At 36.5% G+C, this 22,256-nt stretch overlaps 2 protein-coding genes across 7 annotated transcripts in view; one reads left to right on the top strand and one right to left on the bottom strand.

Annotated features, from left to right (window-relative positions):
- Positions 1–13,390, top strand: part of Amph (amphiphysin) — a 41,451-nt gene extending 28,061 nt beyond the window's left edge. For 2 of the 4 annotated variants that reach the window (XM_068287604.1, XM_068287603.1), the window contains 9 exons: positions 7,602–7,737; positions 7,809–7,999; positions 8,065–8,169; positions 8,223–8,393; positions 8,485–8,566; positions 8,632–8,754; positions 10,721–11,185; positions 12,689–12,831; positions 12,977–13,390. In XM_068287604.1, coding sequence (XP_068143705.1) covers positions 7,602–7,737; positions 7,809–7,999; positions 8,065–8,169; positions 8,223–8,393; positions 8,485–8,566; positions 8,632–8,754; positions 10,721–11,185; positions 12,689–12,831; positions 12,977–13,057 — 1,497 coding nt within the window. In that variant the 3' untranslated portion in view covers positions 13,058–13,390. The remainder of the gene's footprint in view (positions 1–7,601; positions 7,738–7,808; positions 8,000–8,064; positions 8,170–8,222; positions 8,394–8,484; positions 8,567–8,631; positions 8,755–10,720; positions 11,186–12,688; positions 12,832–12,976) is intronic. The other 2 variants (XM_068287605.1, XM_068287606.1) reach the window with 2 other exon arrangements.
- On the bottom strand, positions 1,620–6,773 carry LOC137575306 (uncharacterized). Of its 3 annotated transcripts, none has more exons than XM_068287796.1 (7): positions 5,197–6,773; positions 5,008–5,105; positions 3,373–3,929; positions 3,134–3,315; positions 2,236–2,735; positions 1,856–2,179; positions 1,620–1,794 (listed from the first exon to the last, which is right to left on the bottom strand). In XM_068287796.1, the coding sequence occupies exons 3-6, from the start codon at positions 3,599–3,601 to the stop codon at positions 2,047–2,049; spliced, it is 1,044 nt and encodes a 347-aa protein (XP_068143897.1). In that variant the 5' UTR covers positions 3,602–3,929; positions 5,008–5,105; positions 5,197–6,773; the 3' UTR covers positions 1,620–1,794; positions 1,856–2,046. The 3 variants fall into 3 exon arrangements, 2 of the variants coding, with proteins under 2 accessions (XP_068143897.1, XP_068143898.1); XM_068287797.1 differs by having other exon boundaries at positions 6,152–6,773; XR_011032142.1 differs by having other exon boundaries at positions 3,373–3,457; positions 5,008–6,773.
- Positions 13,391–22,256: the final 8,866 nt, after the last annotated feature.

The following is a 22,256-nucleotide window of genomic DNA, read 5'->3' as shown; positions in this document are numbered from 1 at the left end:
GGGACTTGCGACTTAATTCGACTGACAACTTAATTCCGACCGACAACTAACGACTTCTGCTACTGACGCCCGACTCTCCCCACAACATGGAAAGCTCCAACCGAAAAGCCTGCCACCTCTTTGAGATGCCACACAGTCGGTCATCCTGATACTCGTCGTCTGACCCAGACGAGAATAGCTCTTCTTTGGACTCGACTTCCAAAGTTTCATATTGTCTGAACTTGTTGACGTTGTTGTGGGACCTTCTACCTGAGCAGCTTTTCTCACCTCGTATCGGCTGTTGCGTTTGATGTTAACCACTTCATATGGTTCAACAAAAGTGTTTGCGAGTTTTCTACCAGCAACAAACTGAGTGCGTTTTATTGCGACTAAGTCACCCAGCTAGTATTTACGATCGTCTTTGCGTTTTTTGTCATGGTTCTGCTTATAAACTTTCTGTGCTTGTTCTATTTGATTCATTGCTTCCACACGCATTTGCATCCTGTCGTCTTCAAAATTTTCAATAAGCTCCAGCTCCAACATCGATAAAATTTTGTCGTTTTATTTGATTTGTTCTGCATCTCTACTTCAAACATTAACTGAAACGGTTTTTTTTTTCATTGAGCAGTGCACATGCGAGTTTACAGCTCTTTGGACTAGAGCCATTTATACCATTTTGAGGAATCTTCAGCCGACAACTTTCAAATCATTGATAGAATATACATATCTGTTTACTCGCTCTATCTGACCATTACCCCTAGCCACTCCAGTTGTTGTCAATACGTGCTCGATTCCATTTGGTTCCATATAGTTAATAAAGGTGAATGCACTTCCTCTATCGCTCACTATCCGTTGGGGTTGTCCAAAAACGTTTAACTATTCCTCAAGTTTTTTTAAAACTTCTTCAGCTCCTGTACTTTTAGTGTTGAAAAACCATGCAAACTTTAAGAATGCATCGACTACATCATCGAAACTTGTACTGTTTTGCAGATGAGTCCATTGGTCCAAGGTGGTCAACATGCAGAGTGTATAACGGTCTATCCCCTTTTTCAGTACAGTGCAGATATCCCTCTTGTTTTCCGAGATTCTTATTGCTGATGATACAAGAAATGCAATTATCTATGATTTGTTTTACTTTGTTCTCGACATGTGGAATCCAGAAATACTGTTGAAGGGCATGTATTGTTTTCTGTAGAGCATAGTGCCCAACATTATGACTATCTGTGATTATTTCTCGCTCCATTGCTTTGGGTGAAACCAACAAATCATTTCCTTCAACAACTTTATACAATATTTCACCTTTAAGTTTGAAGTCATGATAGGGTTGAGATTTCATGATTTCGAGCACGGCTTATATGTAAGCATCCTTTTGTTGCGGCAATAGATCTATGGGATATCGACTTAAACGATCCACATGTTTAATTTTTTCTAAAGATCAATGTTCGACCTGAAAGGATCTGGGGTTTTATATCCAATATTATCACATATGTGTTTTTCATAGCGATACTCCAATTTTTATGAAAATGTTTGTTCTGGACAGTGTTGCCAACTGCCAGCCACAAAAAAAGGACGGATGGCGAAAAAAAAGTGAAAAAAGGATAAAAAATTTTTAAAATAGGACAGAAAAGAGGACAAAAATGTTTCAGCTTATCAATTGAACTTTTAATACGTATAAATTAATATTTAAAGAGATCTCAACACATTATCTATAATGTAATCATCTTCAGTGTAGACCTCACTTGTGCCCACTGTTTTAAGATTTTTTCTGGTACCTCGTAATTATGGCAGCAGGCGCCATGCCGCCGTAGTCCAAATCTAAAAATGGAAAAATTTTCAAATAGATGTATAAGTATTTACTGGAAGATTTTAACTTTACCTTATTGTCATAATGGCAGACGACTTCTTAATTTAGTTTTCACCAAGGACACTTGGCTGAAAACTCTTTCGATTTCACCATTTGACCATGGTAGCGTCAATAAATTTATAGCGAATGTCGCTATATTTAAGTATGGGTTGTTGCCCGCTGCGTCCTTAAAGGCAATTACTTCCGCCCAAAACTTTATGGTATTATTTTATTATATCACTCCCATTCACTTTAAAAAGCTCTAAAAGTTCAACTATTGGAGGTTTGCATGCCCCCAAAACGTTTTCCGCAGAGAAGAATTCAATATGCTTTAAAGTTTTAAAGTTGTCCGGCAATCTAAAACGAAATACAATATAATTATATTGGTCTAGTGTCAAATGGGATGGCCTTACCTTTGGATTAATTGAGAAATTAGTTCAACCACAAAATTGGTGCAATTTAATCGAATCTCATTATGTGTTTGAAGATTTTGTTTGCTCTTTTTTATATGTGATTCGAACTCGTATCCTAAATACAAATCTCTTTGAATAAATTTTTCAAAATTATCAACAAGAATATCCATTTCGACGTTCGGAGCAATTATTTTACATTTAAGAGAGTTGATGCTCATCATTAAATCGCCTAACTGCTTTGTCGGGTTCGGGTTATTCATTTGGAAGGTTTTATTTATGCGCTGCATATCCTCCAAAATAGGCTTCAAAAAGATTAGATACAATTGGTTGACGTCATCGTTGTACAAGTCGCGTAGAATCGTAGCTTTGTGGCATTTTTCTAATAATGCAGCATTGTTAAAGTGCAGCTTAAGCTCTTCCCATTGTTCTAATATACGTCTTACTGCACTTTCGATAGACAGCCATCGTGTATCGCAAACTCTCAGAATTTTTAATGGAGCCTTCAGAAAAAACATATATGTATATATTGGTCATAAAAAAACGTTAAATTTAAATATTGTTTACTGACACAACGACTCTTACGAAATCAATTCTTAAGTTTTTAGTACTACGACGAACACAAAGTGTTAAGACATATAGATACACAGACCATTGAACAACATAAACCGCACCTTCTCGCTATTTTATGACTGATACAAATTTCTATAGGCAATTTGCCTACTGGTGCTTTTGCAAAACCAGGAGTAAGTTTCGCTAGCAATGAATTCAAGTGACGGGGCAAAATTTTTTTACCAGCAATGTTAACTGCTAATTGTACAGAATGGCACACACATTTCACTAATATAAGAGAAGGCACCAATTTCTTCAACTCGGCAAATACCCCTCCTTTTTTACCCACCATAACATTGGTATTATCCGTTCCAATGCCGATTAAATTTTGTAAAGGTAGGTCAAACTGATTCAACTCAGCACGAATACTATCGCTGATTGTGAAAGCATCTCCGCTCGGAATGGAAATCAGGGACAACAAGGATGACACCATGTCTTGGCGATGAACACTGAAGTAAATTATAGGAACTCCTGAAAGTATTATCGGTTGGTTAACAGAGATGATATCTTTATAACAATATATCTTACCTAGAATTTTAGTAATGGATATATCCGTAGTTTTATCGATAAGTAAACTATATTTCGCATTACCGACATCTTCTCGAAGATCCTCCTTAAAATGTACGGCGAGAACATTTTTTATCAGGCTAGTGCATTTGGTTCGATGAAGTTTTATTTCAGAATCGCCAAATTTGTTGTGGCACAATTCGCTCAAGTGATCCACGGGTGCAATCGCTGCATGCTGTGCAAAAAACATGGCCAATGCAAGCTCTCATTCAGCTGTTTCGTTTCGTGGTAGTGGTTTGAACTTTATTTTATTCGCTTGTGGAAACGGTAGGGCATTATGCTCATGTTTTTTTGTTGCCACATGTGCTCGCAAATGGTCAATTTTAGAATTTTATACTGCACTTGCAATACTTGCAGTACGATTTGCCCGGATCCTTGGGATCGCGGCACAGCCACTTTGCAAAATCGGGTAAATTTAGCCACGCTTCGCGAAATTTTTGCTTGTACACTTCCTTCGGCATGTTAACTTTTATTAGGGACTGCTAAAGCTCGATATACCGCAAATCGATAACCTACGACTACAATTTTTAAAGTTTTAATGGTGGTACGATGATTATTAGACCGCTTCTTCAACACTCATCGCTATAAACAAATTTTTGCACTTAATAAAGAAAAAAGGACAGATTTCCGGACAAAGGGTGTTTAACATTTCTTCCGGCTAAACCAAAAAAAAAAAAAAGGACAGATCTGTCCGGAAAAAGGCTGAAATGACAACACTGTTTCTGGAGCTATAGGAAATAGTAGTCCGAACCAAGCAAAGCACAGAAACAAAAATTTCAGCCCGATATCTCTTGACATCTGACCAATTTTCTAAAACCCTCTGCAAGGGTATAATGAAGTACACCAGGTGAAACAAATATTTCAAATTTTGAAAACCAAATGTACATATGTCTATTAAATTGTTTTTACATGCCTCATACTATGTGCTATCTCGCTCACTCTGCAAACACACGAGCACTCTAGCGCCGCCACTAGCCACGGCCAATTCTGCCCTTATGGACCGCGTAGTAAAATACGTTCATACGCATATTTTGCATGTTTCTAATTTCAAATTTAGTAGTTTGGTAGAAATAGATAAGATTAATTAGTTTGCCGAATTTGAATGCGATAGTCAAAAAACTAGACCAGGAAATCGTTTTTTTCTAAATTATGGAGGCGGAAGTGGGCGTGGCAAAATATGAAAATATATATACTCTGCGCGCATACTAAGCCAGTGTACATTCTAAATTTGGTGACTTTAGCTTTGTTAGTTTTTGGAAAAATCAGTTTTGTTTAATTTGCGGGGGCGAAAGTGGGCGTGGCAAAATTTCTGCGCGTCTATGAAGCTAGTCTACATACCAAATTTGATGTCGGTAGCTGTCATAGTTTTTAAGAAAATCAGTTTTATGTGAATTCCGGGAGGCGGAAGGGGGGCGTGGCAAACAGTTTCAACAATTAGTTTCTGCGCGCTAACTAAACGAGTATATAAACCAAATTTGATGTCTCTAGCTGTTATACTTTTTAAGAAAAATAGTTATGTGATTCCTGGCGCGTAAGGGGGCGTGGCCAAAATTGCAATTAACTCTATACATTTACATACTACACGTGTATACATACCGAATTTGGTGGCTCTAGCTCCTATAGCCTCCGAGATCTGCGTGTTCATACAGACGGACGGACAGATGGTTATGGCTAGATCGACTCGGCTGTTGATCCTGATCAAGAAAGAAGAAAAAAGAATATACTTTATAGGGTCGGAGAAGCTTCATTCTGCCTTTTATATACATTTTGGCGACTTTAATATACCATTTCACCCTGTTGCCGTTTCTATTATTTCTTCCAACACTGTATATATACTTAGCTTGTATGTTTCAGCGCTATTCGGTCGCGCTAACACCGTCGATAAAAACTTAGCCCTCTCCATTCAATTCGTAGCAAAATTTTGACAAAAAGTCGAATCCGAGTAAACCCTCATAGGCAATGTGACCGTTGGGTACCACCATAAATTTCTGTTGTACCTCATCTTCACCAATAAGAAGTGCAAGCCACGAAGCTCTGAATATCAATTCTTCAAGATGACATTTTGAATTTTATTGAACGTTGAGCGACATATAATAAACACATCGGAGCCCGTGTCAACCATCAAAGGATATGGATTTGATTACTCATAATGCTTTTTATGCGCCTCTCGTCTTTGACAATCTGCATGACGTTCTGTATCTCTGGGCAATTTTTCGAAATGTGCCCAAAAGCATTACACTTGAAGCACTTTGTTTCAACATCGCAATTTTTTCGAACATGCTCAGTCGAGCCACAATAAAAACAACTATTTATTTTTGCAGTCGACATGTAGTTTTAGCTGTCACTGTGTCTGACGCCGTGCTGCTTGTATTGCATCTCGCTTCCATATATACACTCATATATGTCGTATTTTTCCTTTAGCTCGTACTATGTTTCACACCCATACATATTAAATTTGTATTCATTTTTTATGTCTAGGCCATCCACTATGTATCCAATAACTGAGTCCATATCTACTTTACCAAGCATAGCAATCTTCTTCATATTTAAAATGTAGTAGTGGAAGCTTTCATCTCTTTTCTTCTTTCTCTCTTTTAACTTCTTATGAATTTCTGCGCTTTGCATTGTACGACGAAATTCTGCTATTAGCGCGGCCTTTAACTGGTCGTACGAACTTACAAAAGTGGATTCTAGAAACAACTGTGCCGTTTTAGTCATCTTACTTCGTGCTTGAACTTACTTTTGTTTCTCCGTTAGCTCATATGCTCTTGCATTCTGCTCGAAGTTTACAAACCAATGTTCCACAGGGACGGATTGCCCATCGAATTCAGGTACAATTTCGGAAAAATTATCTGCTGCAATTTTTGGTTCGTTTCGTGCATTCTGAGTAACTTCGTCCGCCTGTATATTTTGTGTTAACAACTGGATGATCTGCTGCAAACTCTGATTCTTCATCTCGTTCATTCCTAGACCGCGACCTTGAGTAACATTTTCGCTGCATTCTATTTTGTTATACACCGGTTCAGACTGATTTTGCTTGCTGGTGTCTCCCTCTTCGTCGCTCATATTGGCACTTATGTACATATGTATGTACATACATATGTACATACATATGTGCTCTTTGGATGATGCAATTTTCTTCGAATTTTACAATTTTCACGATGCTTTGGGTTGAGCCCCCAAATGTAGATTAATGTGTAGTTTCATTGTAATAAGTTTACATTTAGTTTTGGATATTTAAATTTTACAACTTTCTATCGGCTTTACACAACTTTAAGCAACTGACAACTTGCGACTTAATTCGACTGGCATCTTAATTCCGACCGACAACTGACGACTTCTGCTACTGACGCCGAACTCCCCCACAACATGGCAACCTCCAAGCGAAAAGCCTGCCACCTCTTTAGAGATGCCACGCAGTCGGTGCATGTGTTATTGCCACCTTAGATACATGTATATACATATATACTAAAGAGCTGCATGGCTTCACTCACAACGTACGCTGAAATGAATTCATTCGAATTGAATTGAATTGAGTGAGTGAGGCGCACACAATGAATTAAATGTGAATGAATGTTGTTGTGTGCTGGAACTCATAACCAAAGTCACTCACTCGAGTGAATTCGATAGAATGAAGCGTAAAGCCGAGTGAAAACTTTGGAAATGCCGAACACACTCGAATTATTCTATTTGTAGCACACACATTTTGAGCATCGTTCATTTCGTTGGAGACAGTTGTGGCAGGCATAATGGAAAACAGTCTAACATACATTAATTTAATTATAATTAGAATATAATGTATACATACATATATAATAAAATAATAAATATAAAAACAAAAATTTTGTTTTGCATTTTCCCTTTTTCTTCTTCTGCTTCAAGCATGACAAAGCCAAAAAAAAATTGTTGTTGGCATTCGAATGAATTCATTTGGCGTTGAAAATTTTTCGGCATTCGCACTCATTCAATTCGTCTATTGTCGGTTAAATGTCGTACGACCGAGTCTTTCGCGAGCGCTTTCACTCACTCAAATTCATGACGTTTCGCATTCAATTCAATTCAACTCATTTCGAGCGTTGTTAATTCGAATGTGCCTTTTTTGACATTCATGCAGCTCTCTAATATATACTTAATGAGATACGATCGCATAGTATGGTGAAAAATTTATATGTTAAATAATTCATTTGCAGATTCTACAAAACTTGGGCAAGGTAGATCGCACAGCCGATGATATTCTAGATGATCACTTAAACAATTTCAATCGACAACAAGCAAGTGCAAACAGATTGCAAAAAGAATTTAATAATTATATTAGATGTATTCGTGGTATGTATAAAAAATCTAAATCAATTACACCTAAAATTTATTAAAAATTGTATTTTTTTGTACTCTATTAGCTGCACAATCTGCTTCGAAATCTTTGATGGAGGCTGTTGGTGAAGTCTATGAGCCACAATGGACTGGTTATGACGCGCTGCAAGCACAAACAGCAGCCTCGGAGAGTCTGTGGCAAGATTTTGCACATAAACTAGGTGATCAAGTGCTGATTCCGCTTAACACTTATACCGGACAATTTCCAGAAATGAAGGTAAGGCTCACGAAACACCCCATTAATTCTGAAAAAATTGTGAGAGATATAATTTACTTTAACAGAAAAAGGTAGAAAAACGCAATCGTAAACTAATTGACTACGATGGCCAACGTCACTCGTTTCAAAATCTTCAGGCCAATGCTAATAAGCGAAAGGATGATATTAAGGTAAGTATATTTTTAAATATTTTCTATGCGTTCAATTTATACTCTCACCTTAGTTAACGAAAGGCCGTGAACAGCTAGAGGAGGCTAGACGCACCTATGAAATATTAAATACTGAACTGCATGACGAGCTGCCAGCACTATACGATTCAAGGATATTATTTCTGGTTACCAACTTGCAGACCCTCTTTGCCACGGAACAAGTTTTTCACAATGAAACAGCCAAGGTACAAAGTCAAATGCTGCTCGAAAAAATTAGACTAAAAATAAAAATTATAAATTTGATTATGGATTATGTTATTTTTTTTTGCCTTGTAGATCTACTCGGAGCTTGAAGCAATCGTTGATAAATTGGCAACTGAATCCCAACGTGGATCAAATACACTACGCAAGCAAACAGGTAATAAAACAAATTGATAATTATAACTACCTTTTGTTTTTTAAAATTCAAGTTTTTTGTTGCAGCCAATGTTGTTAGGGCTTCCAGCCCAGCTCAATTGCCTGTAAACAAATTAAGTAACTCCAATCCCAATAATAGCCAGAACTATCAGAATCAAATCACCACAAACGGCGATGGGGCCAACAGCCGTAAGTCCAAACAAAAAATTTTGTTTAATACATAACTGCTTTATTTACATTGCTTTTGTTCTTAGACAACTTTTTTTTTTTTTTTTTCCTTGTTTAACTTAATGAACAAAAAAATAATAAAAAATAACTTATTGCTCAATTATAAGAAGGCTAAAATCTAGATGCCACAGACTGACATTTTGAGCGATTTTCAATCCGCTTACTGATGTGCTGATAAATAGTCTTTTGCATGGAACTTATAAAGTTTTTATTAAGTCGATTTTCTGACGAAAAGCATTTTCCAAGTCAATGAGCACTTTAGCGGTAAAACCGATCAGAAAAAATTTACACAAAAATAAGCAGATCGTAACGAAGCTTTTTTTTATACCCTTGCAAAAAGGGTATATTAATTTTGGTCAGAAGTGTGCAACGCATAGAACGAAGTATCTCCGATCAGCACGACGAGCCGTGTTCAACTAGCCATGTCCGTCCGTCCGTCCGTCTGGATCAACGGAAACTCCTCCTAGACCGTAAGAGCTACAGAGCTGAAATTTTGTAGGCTTGTATATACTGCAGGGGTTGTATATCTTGGATTCAGCCGGATCGGACCACTATACCATATAGCTCCCATACAAACCCCAAAGTCACGAACAGTGACTTTTCTCAATAACTATGTTATTTTCTATGTTATTATCGTGAAACTTAATATTAGAGAGTTTATTACGCTTATAAACGACTGTGCCAAATTTGATCAAGATCGGGCGACTATATCATATAGCTCGCATAGGAACGATCGGGCGAAAACAGTGAAATCTGTAAATAACTTCGTTACTTTTAACGTGATTGTTTTCAAATTACTTAATTTAATATACATATCTGTTAATGACTGTGTCGAATTTGATAAAGATCGGGTAACTATATCATATAGCTCTCATAGGAACGATCGCTGGAAAACAGTGACTTTGATCAATATCTTCGTTATTTCCTATGATTGTAGGCCATTCTTTCGCAAACATAAGCCTTTTTAGATAAAACGTTCTTCCACATTGATGGCTAATAGGTAAGGAAAGAGTTACCAAAAAAGTTGCAAGGGTATACAAACTTTAACGCGGTCGAAGTTAGCCCGGGCCCTCTGGTTATTATTATTTTTAATAATTAAAATTTAGTGAAAAATTTGGCCAAAAAACGAACTTCTGTCTTGAAACCGTGCCAAAACTAAAAAGGGGACATCCTTTAGCTTTTAAAAGCAATTACATTTTTTTTGTTTGAATAATTCTGTAACTCAGTATCGGGCTCACAAACCCTTTTTTCGCTGCCACAAATCGAAATATATGTATATGTATATATAATTCAAAATTTTACCAATGATACTTAAAATATCAATTAACAACTTCTATATAACACAAATAGTCCCAGATTATTCAGTTCTTCACAAAAATTGTTTAAAAATTTGCCTTTTTTGGGCTTTAAACACTTCTTTAATTTTCCATTTCTCAAATAATAATTAAATGCAGGTAAAATTAATTGATACACAATGACAATCCTATCAAAACCAACCAACAATGTTCGAAAAAATTAAATCATTGATTTCTGTAGCACCCTTGTATATTACAGGAGGTTATGTCATCTATGTAGGGTTAGAGCATATGTATATACATATACATACATAAATAATGTTCTTAAAGCGCATTTATGTACATAAATGTTGCATGTGCAAAATATTTTGTTTATACCTTTTTTTTTGTATTCTTTTTTTAATGCATGTATTTACGTTTTTATTATTTTTGTTTTTTTCTTTTCTTTATGTTTGATATTTTTTGTTTGAATCGCTCTAACACAAAAAATAAAAATAAAAAAATAACAAACTTTAAATCACACAAATGATGTTATAAATTGATATATATATTGATGTATTATATATATATATATAAATCATACAATCACACAAATGATGTTATAAATTTATATAAACAAAAACTTAAAACAGAGCTGCTAGAGCCTCGATTTGACTCGATTTCTTCAACGCCAGAACCGCAAACAGCAGAAATAAAAAACCTAGATATTATAGAGGCACCACCTAAAATTCTGCCCCAGACCGAAGCGACCACCAGTAGACGCTCTGATCCAGAAACTGGAGCACCAGCCACTGATTCCATGGACATAAGCAGTCCAAATGCTAACACAAAGCCCAAGTCAACAGCGGTTCAAAGGGTAACAACGGAGAACACAGAGATTTTTGAGCAGACGACGGCCACGACTACGACGGCAGCAATGCCTGAGGTGATTGAAAGCAACAATAACAATAATAACGGTGAAACGCCAGCGCTCGTACATAATGAAACATCCATATCCACCTCTGCATCGACTAGCGGTGGCAAACAGCCCAAAGAGTTGCCATCGGTGGTCAAAAATGGCAACAGTTCTCTTGAGGAGCACAAATTAAAGAAATTAGGTAATAATACGACATCAATATTCACAAAACCCTCACTTACAACAAGTAAACAAACAGATTAGTCAAGAAACAGTAGTTTAGAATGAGTCAATTATCATCACAATATAAATCTAAAAAATCCCTTTGAGGAGGATCAGAATGATGATGATTGTATCTACGAAATGCCAAAAGGTAAGTAAAACCTTACAGAAAACAATGTTCGTGATCAGAAAGCCCACCGACTTACCGAAAACAAGAGGAATGTTTTTCTAAATTCCATACATACTTTCACAGTATACTTTAATTTGAGAATCTGTTTTGTTGACAATATGTATGTATATGTGTATATGTGTCATATGTCAAGTTATTTTAATTCACACTGTGAAACAACAGCCTGGCAGAAAGCAAATAAAAAATCATCGTGTCAATAAAAAAAAAAAATAGATTGCATTGCCAACCTGTCAAGTTTTTATATTTTATATTATACCCTTGCAAAAAGAGTATATTAATTTTGGTAAGAAGTGTGCAACGCATAGAAGGAAGCATTTCCGACCATATAAAGTATATATATTCTTGATCAGCATGACGAGACGAGTTCATATAGCCACGTCCGTCCGCCCGTCCGTCTGGATCAGCGCAAACTCCTCCTAGACCGTATAGCTACAGAGCTAAAATTTTGCATGTAGGCTTGTATATACTGCACAGGTTGTACATATATCTCGGATTCAGCCGGATCGGACCACTTATCACATAGCTTCCATACAAACGGAAATGTCACGAACTGTGACTTTTCTTAATAACTTCGTGATTCTCTTAGCTATTGCAGTGAAATTGGTTAGTTTATTACACTTATAAATTATTTTGAGATCTGAGGCTTTATATCCAATTTTATCACATATAAAAATTTAATAGCGATACTCCAACTGCTTAACCTACTTTTCGTATAAAACTAAAGATTTTCATACTTTATCTGATCAATAATATATACATATGTATATGTACTTTAATTAGTTGGAGATGCTTCCTTCTATGCGTTGCACACTGCTGGCCAAAATTAATATACCCTTTTTGCACGGGTATACAAATTGTAGTAAAAAGAGTAAAAATGTATTGTTTGTGTGGTGTGGTGAATTGAGTTGCAGAAAAAAAATTTTGATCATATAAAAATTATTACCAATGACTGAAAAAAATATATAAACTTCTTTGATATTTTGTAAAATTCAACTGCTTTTTAACTTAACTCTCATTTGAGGGTGCAGTGTGGTATTATTATTTTTTCCCCTTTTTGATCAAATCTACTTTACGACATTACACACATTGAATTACGTAGAATACATGCATGCATGCAATTACTTTTCAGTACATTATTGAAATTGTGAAATAACTCTGCGTATTGTTGCTTTGTCTTGATCTAACTGACAATTAAGAAAACTTCATTACATAAAAAAATGTCAAGATTTTATAAATCTAAACATATTTAAGAAAAGTATACTTCTCCTTTTTTTTTTTTTTTTTTTTGAATAGATGTCAACGCTGTTGACCTACCGCCTGGAGTTCTTTATCGAGTAAAGGCTACATATGGTTATGTGAAAGAAGATGTGGATGAGCTCAGTTTTGAAATTGGGGATACAATTCGCGTTATTGAATATGATGACCCTGAAGATCAGGTAAGAAATTGTCTTCTAATTATTGTTGCCTCTCGACAGTGACGAGCCCACGAGGACGACAAACACCGCAATTGCGTTCCTTTCAGTTTGCTATATGAACTAGTCTTGTCTCTATTGTATCTAGTTTTTTATTGCTAATTTGCAGGAGGAAGGATGGTTAATGGGCCAAAAGGAAGGTACTCAGGAGAAGGGCTTGTTTCCGGCCAACTTTACGCGCCCCATTTAAGCTGACCCAACTAGATTGAGAAAACGCCACGATCTAACGAATTGTTGTTATATATTTCATCAGACAAAACTTTTGGTCAACTTTGCATTAAGAAATTCTTTTTTCTCTTAATTTTAAATTGTTTTGTTTTAAATTTACTACGCAATTAAAAACGCAGTGCTTCCCAAACCTTTATTATTGTTGTTAAAAATCGAATCAAAAAGCACATATTCAATAGTTATAAGTTAAAACAAATAAAATACACATATTACAAATTCCGTAAAAAAAGCGAACCCTATTTTTCTGTTTACAATTACAAACAAATAACACGGTAAAATTGTAATACGATAACCCTATTTATATCACTTTAAAATCAAAGAAAAATTGGTTCATTTTAAAATTTTTAGTACGGGCTTTGTTTAGTCAACTTGTTTGTGTTTATTTTTTAATAAATGCGTATATACTTTACAGTTAGAATTACTTGGTTAACCAATATGAAATTTTAAAAAGCCTAAATATCTTTAGTTGAAAAAAAAAAAATGAAAACGCTGCACTGTTTATCTAATTCATAATACCAATTTATATTTAATTTAAACATTTATTTATCGCATAAACACACACATTAAACAAATGATAATAACTTACAAAATAAAAATAAAGCAAATTAAAATTAATGCCATCAAAAATTGTACAGTCCACATGAACTTACAAATTTCACTCTTACGCCCAGGGCCACCGGGAGAGAGAGAGAGTGAGAGAGAGAGAGTGGGGGGGACCGGATGGGTTTCCCCCGGAGAAGGGCCCGCGATACATCACAGTCGAAAATAGCAGATTTATTTAAAGGAAAGTAGGGGGCCTGAACATGGTCTACTAGTGTTTTTTATACCATACACCCATAGGGTGAAATGGTATATTAAAGTCGCCAAAATGTATGTAACAGGCAGAAGGAAGCTTCTCCGACCCTATAAAGTATATATATTCTTGATCAGGATGAACAGCCGAGTCGATCTAGCCATGTCCGTCTGTCCGTCCGTCCGTCCGTCCGTCCGTCCGTCCGTCCGTCCGTCCGTCCGTCTGTATGAACACGCAGATCTCGGAGACTATAAGAGCTAGAGCCACCAAATTTGGTATGTATACTCGTGTAGTATGCACATGTTCAGAGTTAATTGGAATTTCGGCCACGCCCCCTTACGCCCCCAGGAATCACATAAAACTGTTTTTCTTAAAAAGTATGACAGCTAGAGACATCAAATTTAGTTTGTATACCCGATTAGTTAGTGCGCAGAAATTAACTGTTCAAACTTTTTGCCACGCCCCCTTACACCCCCAGGAATCACACAAAACTGTTTTTCTTAAAAAGTATAATAGCTAGAGACATCAAATTTGGTTTATATGCTCGGTTAGTTAGCGCGCAGAAACTAATTGTTTAAACTTTTTGCCACGCCCCCTTCCGCCCCCAGAATTTACATAAAAATGATTTCCTTAAAAACTATGATAGCTACCGACATCAAATTTAGTATGTAGACTAGCTTAATAGACGCGCAGATATTGGCTATTAAAACATTTTGCCACGCCCACTTCCGCCCCCGCAAATTAAGCAAAACTGATTTTATCAAAAACTAACAAAGCTAAAGTCACCAAATTTAGTATGTATACTGGCTTAGTATGCGCGCAGAGAATATATATTTTCATATTTTGCCACGCCCACTTCCGCCTCCATAATTTAGAAAAAAACGATTTCCTCCTTTAGTTTTTTGACTATCGCATTTAAATTTGGCAGACTAATTTATCTTATCTATTTCTACCAAACTACCAAATTTTATTGAAATCGGACTAGAAACATGTAAAATATGCGTATGAACGTATTTTACTACGCGGTCCACAAGGCCAGAATTGGACGTTGGCTATTAGCGGCGCTAGGGTGCTCGTGTGTTTGTAGAGTGAGCGAGATAGCACATAGTATAAGACATGTAAAAACAATTTAATAGACATACATTTGGTCTTCGAAATTTGAAATATTTGTTTCACCAGGTGTATGGTATACCCAAGTCGACGAGTCGACTTACTTGCTTCATTTACTTTTGGGTTATGCAATGCATTATGAACGTCTTGTCGATTTTGGCAGCATAAGGTCTAATGAAGTAAGTCGTTTCGCCAACTTCGGTATACCATGTCAGACAAATATTTAAAATTTAAAACCAAATTCAATTAGAAATTTTTTTTTTTGTGAAATAAGCAAACCGGGGTTTTCAGTAATTTGGCCGTCTAAAAGAAAACCGATTTTAAATAAATAATAAACAATTTTAAACAAAAAAACATTGGTTGTTTTTTTATATAAGCTATTTGATACTAACATACATATGTAAATGATTAGGTGTGCTTCAGAAATCAGTGTCAGCTATAATTCTGCAGAGAATTGAAATTGCTTTAAAAACAGACGGCCGGGGCTAACTTCGACCGCGTCAAAGTTTGTATACCCTTGCAACTTTTTTGTTAACTCTTTCCATACCTATTAGCCATCAATGGGAGAACGTTTTATGTAAAAAGGCTTATGTTTGTGAAAGAATGGCCTACAATCTTAGCATAGGAAATAACGAAGATATTGATCAAAGTCACTGTTTTCCACCGATCGTTCCTATGGGCGCAGCCATAAACAGATATATTAAATTAAGAAATGTGTAATTTGAAAGCAATCGCGTTACTGTTCGTGACTTTGGGGTTTGTATGGGAGCTATATGATATAGTGGTCCGATCCGGCCTACGTGCAAAGTTTCAGCTCTGTAGCTCTTACGGTCTAGGAGGAGTTTGCGTTGATCCAGACGGACGGACGGACGGACATGCCTATTTGAACTCGTCTCGTCGTGCTGATCAAGAATATATATACTTTGTATGGTCGGAGATGCTTCGTTCTATGCGTTGCACACTTCTGACCAAAATTAATATACACTTTTTGCAAGGGTATAAAAAACTAAATGCCACTGAACTTCAAGAGACTTGATTTCTTCGAACATACAGTGGCGGACATGAATTTAAAACTTTTTTATTTTATTTTTTGTTTGTTTTTGAATTTCTCGGCTCCTAACAAACTTAATGGAATCATTTTTTCTGTAATGGTTATTGTGTTCAGAAAATTTTTGTTCCTTTGGCCGAGTCTAGATGGAGAGATGGAGAATAGAAAAGCAGTTTTGCATAAAATGTCCCATATTGATAGGCAAAAAAAACTATCTAATTTTTATTCGATTTTAATGAAAATGAAGCAAGTAAGTCGACTCGTCGACTTGGGTATACCATACACCAGGCGAAACAAATATTTCAAATTTCGAAAACCAAATGTACGTATGTCTATTAAATTGTTTTTACATGTCTTATACTATGTGCTATCTCGCTCACTCTACGAACACACGAGCACTCTAGCGCCGCTACTAGCCAACGTCCAATTCTGGCCTTGTGGACCGCGTAGTAAAATACGTTCATACGCATATTTTACATGTTTCTAGTCCGATTTCAATAAAATTTGGTAGTTTGGTAGAAATAGATAAGATAAATTAGTCTGCCAAATTTAAATGCGATAGTCAAAAAACTAAAGGAGGAAATCGTTTTTTTCTAAATTATGGAGGCGGAAGTGGGCGTGGCAAAATGTGAAAACATCTAAATTCTCCGCGCATACTATGCCAGTATACATACTAAATTTGGTGACTTTAGCTTTGTTAGTTTTTGATAAAATCAGTTTTGTTTAATTTGCGGGGGCGGAAGTGGGCGTGGCAAAATGTTTTAATAGCCAATATCTGCGCGTCTATTAAGCTAGTCTACATACTAAATTTGATGTCGGTAGCTATCATAGTTTTTAAGGAAATCACTTTTATGTAAATTCTGGGGGCGGAAGGGGGCGTGGCAAAAAGTTTAAACAATTAGTTTCTGCGCGCTAACTAACCGAGCATATAAACCAAATTTGATGTCTCTAGCTATTATACTTTTTAAGAAAAACAGTTGTGTGTGATTCCTGGGGGCGTAAGGGGGCGTAGCAAAAAGTTTGAACAGTTAATTTCTGCGCACTAACTAATCGGGTATACAAACTAAATTTGATGTCTCTAGCTGTCATACTTTTTAAGAAAAACAGTTTTATGTGATTCCTGGGGGCGTAAGGGGGCGTGGCCGAAATTCCAATTAACTCTGAACATGTGCATACTACACGAGTATACATACCAAATTTGGTGGCTCTAGCTCTTATAGTCTCCGAGATCTGCGTGTTCATACAGACGGACGGACGGACAGACGGACATGGCTAGATCGACTCGGCTGTTCATCCTGATCAAGAATATATATACTTTATAGGGTCGGAGAAGCTTCCTTCTGCCTGTTACATACATTTTGGCGACTTTAATATACCATTTCACCCTATGGGTGTATGGTATAAATATGTCATTCGACGGGAAATTCAATTCACTTTCTTCCGTAGTTCAAGGAAAAAGGTACTTTAGTATGAATTGGTGTCGTAAAATAGACTCGTCCAAAGGACCAAAAATTTTCATACAAAATTCAGATTTTCAATTGGCTCCAAATCGAAAGTTGGGGCTAAATTCAAATTATATACATATATGCCCCTTAAAAAAACGGTCTTCTCTTTGTTCAAATGCACCTGTAAAAAAACGGATTAAACTATGAAGACCATTCTTACGGTCCATTTTCTGAACACAATAACCAACAAATTACAGAAAAAATTAAGTTTGTAAGGAGCCGAGAAAATCAAAAACATTATAATATAATAAGCATTTATTTATTATTATTTTTTGTTATATATGTATAATATATATAGCATTTATTTATTATTATTTTTTATTATATGTCGGAGATTGAATTAGGCATTTCTAATAATTTGAATTGTGTGCCTACTGTTAAGGCGAATTGAGCAGTGTTAAGTAATCAATATCATGACTGATGTAGAACTGTTTAACACTAGATATGTGCGATGACAGTATAGGCTGTCAGAGACTCGCTGCACAAACCTAGTGATAAAAATGGAAGCCAATAATGGAATCAACGAATCAGGAATCCCTAAAATCCTCAACTCGCCGATATCAGAAGTGGGATCTAACTCAAGACCAACAATAAAAGAGAAGACGAAACTCTTTTATTAGAACAACAAAATCGAAACTTCTGGGAGCTTACAAAAACTTTTCGTGCATCGCCTAGTGAGTCTCGACAAGATGGTGAAATTGTTCTACCGAAATTTAACTCCGACGCTGCTGGAGCCAACGCCACGCAATGGTGTGCTACGGTGGACATCGTTCTAAAAGAAAAACCATTGCAAGGTAGTGCGTTAATTTTGGCCTTGACGAAGTCAATAGAAGGAAGCTCTTCGCAGTGGTTATCGCAGATTTGCTACCCAGGCATCACATGGGAACAATTTAGACAGCTTTTCGAGCAAAGATACGAAAACTTAGAGACACCGGCCGCAACTATTTTAAATTTGCTGAACACTCATGTGGGAAGCTTGGACACAGGAAGTGCAAAAACCTTCTATATCTGGAGAAGATCAGCGAGCTTCGTCAGTGACGCAGAATCACGTGTGCATAAGAGGGTTAACCTATGTGTCCTTGATGAACCAAAAGCAATTATGTTGCACCAAGGTGAGAATTTTCCGATTACATTTGATTCAGGCGCAGAATGCTCGTTAGTCACAGAGAGCATAGCACACAAACTGTCTGGGAAAAGAACAAATAACGTAATATCATTAAGTGGAATTGGTTATGTTAGTGTAGTTTCGTGAATTCAAATCACAAGTAATGTAATGATAAATGGAAATTGTATCGAAGTAGTATTTCATGTAGTCCAAGATAATAATATGAATGAAGCAAGTAAGTCGACTCGTCGACTCGGGTATACCATACACCAGGTGAAACAAATTTTTTTAAATTTCGAAAACCAAATGTACATATGTATGTCTATTAAATTGTTTTTACATGTTTCATAGTATGTGCTATCTCGCTCACTCTACGAACACACGAGCACTCTAGCGCCGCTACTAGCCAACGGCCAATTCTGGCCTTGTGGACCGCGTAGTAAAATACGTTCATACGCATATTTTGCATGTTTCTAGTCCGATTTCAATAAAATTTAGTAGTTTTGTAGAAATAGATAAGATTAATTAGTCTGCCGAATTTGAATGCGATAGTCAAAAAACTACAGGAGAAAATCGGTTTTTTCTTAATTATGGAGGCGGAAGTGGGCGTGGCAAAATATGAAAATATATATACTCTGCGCGAATACTAAGCCAGTATACATACTAAATTTGGTGACTTTAGCTTTGTTTGTTTTTGATAAAATCAGTTTTGTTTGATTTGCGGGGGGCGGAAGTGGGCGTGGCAAAATTTTTAAATAGCCAGTTTCTGCGCGTCTATTAAACTAGTCTGCATACCAAATTTGATGTCGGTAGCTCTCATAGTTTTTAAGAAAATCAGTTTTATGTAAATTACGGGGGCGGAAGGGGGCGTGGCAAAAAGTTTAAACAATTAGTTTCTGCGCGCCAACTAAACGAGCATATAAACCAAATTTGATGTCTCTAGCTGTTATACTTTTTAAGAAAAACAGTTTTATGTGATTCCTGGGGGCGTAAGGGGGCGTGGCCGAAATTCCAATTAACTCTGAACATGTGCATACTACACGAGTATACATACCAAATTTGGTGGCTCTAGCTCTTATAGTCTCCGAGATCTGCGTGTTCATACGGACGGACGGACGGACGGACGGACGGACAGACGGACATGGCTAGATCGACTCGGCTATTCATCCTGATCAAGAATATATATACTTTATAGGGTCGGAGAAGCTTCCTTCTGGCTGTTACATACATTTTGGCGACTTTAATATACCATTTCACCCTATGGGTGTATGGTATAAAAATAATATTGCAATTGGCCGCGAAATTTTAGCACAAGGATACTCTGCTATAGTATCAACAGAAGGTGTGGAAATAATTAAAGACAAAACAGTTAACGTTTGTTCAGTAAAAAGTTACGAAAATGATTTTAATAATTTAGCAATTGAAGCACAGGGAGAAGATAAAAATCAATTGTTAAGATTGTTAGGAAAGCATTCAAAATCATTCATTCGCGGAACTCCCTTAACTCGCGTAACTACTGGTGTAATGTCAATTCGATTAGTAACCCACCAAGACTGTGCAAAGACGCCCTTACAGATTCATGATTTTCGTACGTTATCGTCTATATGGATGATATAATGATCGTGGCGTCAACTAAGGAAGATGCTATTGAAAGATTAGAGATCGTCTTGAATATTTTGACTAAGGCAGGCTTTTCGTTTAATGTAGAAAAATTCTCATTTTTGAGGGATTCTGTTCAGTATCTAGGATACGAAGTACAGGCGGGTGAGATTCGTCCAAATTTGCGTAAAATCGAAGCATTAAGCGCATTGCCAACACCCAGGTCAATTACAACATTGAGGCGATTTATAGGATTGGCTTCGTATTTTCGCCAATTTGTACCAGGATTCTCCCAGCAATTGAAACCGCTTTACTCTCTTCATCTATTAAAATTAATTTTGATTGGACGAGTGAACATGAGAAGGTTCGTAAACAGATTATTGATATCCTTACAAGCAAACCAATCTTGGTAATATTTGATCCTAAATACCCCATAGATCTGCATACTATTGAGCTATACTTTTGCATCGAATTGAGAAAAAACCGTATGTGGTTGAATATTTCAGTAAAACTACTAGTGTGTGCGAATCGAAATACACGTCTTATAAGTTAGAAACACTCGCGGTAGTTAATGCAGTAAAACACTTTAGACATTATCTACATGGTAATAGGTTTGTCATTTTTACTGATTGTAATTCGTTAAAGGCTTCTAGAACAAAAATTGAGCTATTGGTGGGCATTCCTTCAAGCATTCGATTTTGATATTCAATATCGCGAAGGCAAACGTATGGCCCATATAGATTTTCTGTCAAGGAATCCTTTACCTAATAAGAAAAAAGAGAATCAAAATAAAGTTGTAGAAAAATATGTACAGTTGATGGAAATTTCTGAAAATTGTATCCAAGTCGAACAACAACGTGATCAGGATATTTTGCAAACAATTAACAAGTTGAGTGAGGGTGAACTTTCTAAAGATTTAGCTGCAACTTATGAGATGGGAGCTAATGTGCTTTACAGAAAAATTCAAGAAATTGTAGGACTCGTTGTTTGCCAGTCATTCCTAGAACCTTTAGATGGTCTGTAATAAACCAAGTACATTTAGGTTGGGAAAAGACCCTAGATAAAGTGTACGAGCATTACTGGTTTACGGGAATGGCGAAGTACGTTCGAAAGTTTGTAGAGAATTGCATCACTTGTAGGGTGACAAAATTAGCGTCCGGAAAAGTTCAAGTGGAACTGCACACGATTCCGAAGATTAGCATACCTTGGCGCACGTTGCATATAGATATCACTGGAAAACTAAGTGGGAAGAACGATCGTAAAGAGTATGTCATTGTTCAAATCGATGGTTTTACAAAATATGTTTATTTGTACCACACTTATAAGCTTGACGCAGTTAGTTGTATTGATGCATTAAAGTCATCGATTGCGCTTTTTGGAGTACCTGCTCGATTTTTGGCTGATCAAGGCAGAAGTTTCACGGGATTGAAATTTGTCGAATTCTGTGCTTCTCAGAAAATTTAGCTTCACCTGATAGCGACAGGTGCTAGCCGGGCAAATGGACAGGTCGAAAGAGTGATGAGCACTTTATATTGACTATAGTTGAATCCAGTGAGCGTTCATGGCAAGATGCTATAGGGGACGTTCAATTAGCATTAAACTGTACAGTTAATCGAGTTACAAAATCGAGTCCGTTAGAATTATTAATAGGTAAGAGTGCTCGACCATTGGGATTAGTTCCCATTGATGATAATGAGACAGCGATAGACTTAAATGAACAAAGATCTCAGGCTAAAAGAAATATGGACAATGCAGTAAGCTATGACAAACTTAGATTTGATAAAGACAAGGCAAAAGTAGTCCGATTCAGTAAGGGAGATTATGTTCTGATCAAAAATAGTGAGCGACAACAGACTAAGTTGGACCCTAAGTTTCGTGGACCTTTTATGGTTATAGAAGTATTAGAAGGCGATAGATATATCTTGAAGTCCATGTCAAGTAAAAGACAGTATAAGTACCCACATGATAGTTTACGGAGAATGCCAGAGGTGCAGGTACCAA

The sequence above is a fragment of the Drosophila tropicalis genome, unplaced genomic scaffold (assembly GCF_018151085.1).
Source record: "Drosophila tropicalis isolate 14030-0801.00 unplaced genomic scaffold, ASM1815108v1 contig_573, whole genome shotgun sequence".
NCBI classification, from domain to species: domain Eukaryota; kingdom Metazoa; phylum Arthropoda; class Insecta; order Diptera; family Drosophilidae; genus Drosophila; species Drosophila tropicalis.
This window is presented reverse-complemented; position numbering and strand designations above follow the sequence as displayed.

Coding starts and splice junctions, on each gene's coding strand:
- LOC137575306 (XM_068287796.1), bottom strand. CDS start 3,601: ATGTTTTTTGCACAGCATGCAGCGATTGCACCCGTGGATCACTTGAGC. Junction 2,736..3,133: donor CGGATAATACCAATGTTATG/GTGGGTAAAAAA, acceptor TTTTTTCTGAAG/GCTCCATTAAAAATTCTGAG. Junction 2,180..2,235: donor ATTTCTCAATTAATCCAAAG/GTAAGGCCATCC, acceptor ATTTCGTTTTAG/ATTGCCGGACAACTTTAAAA.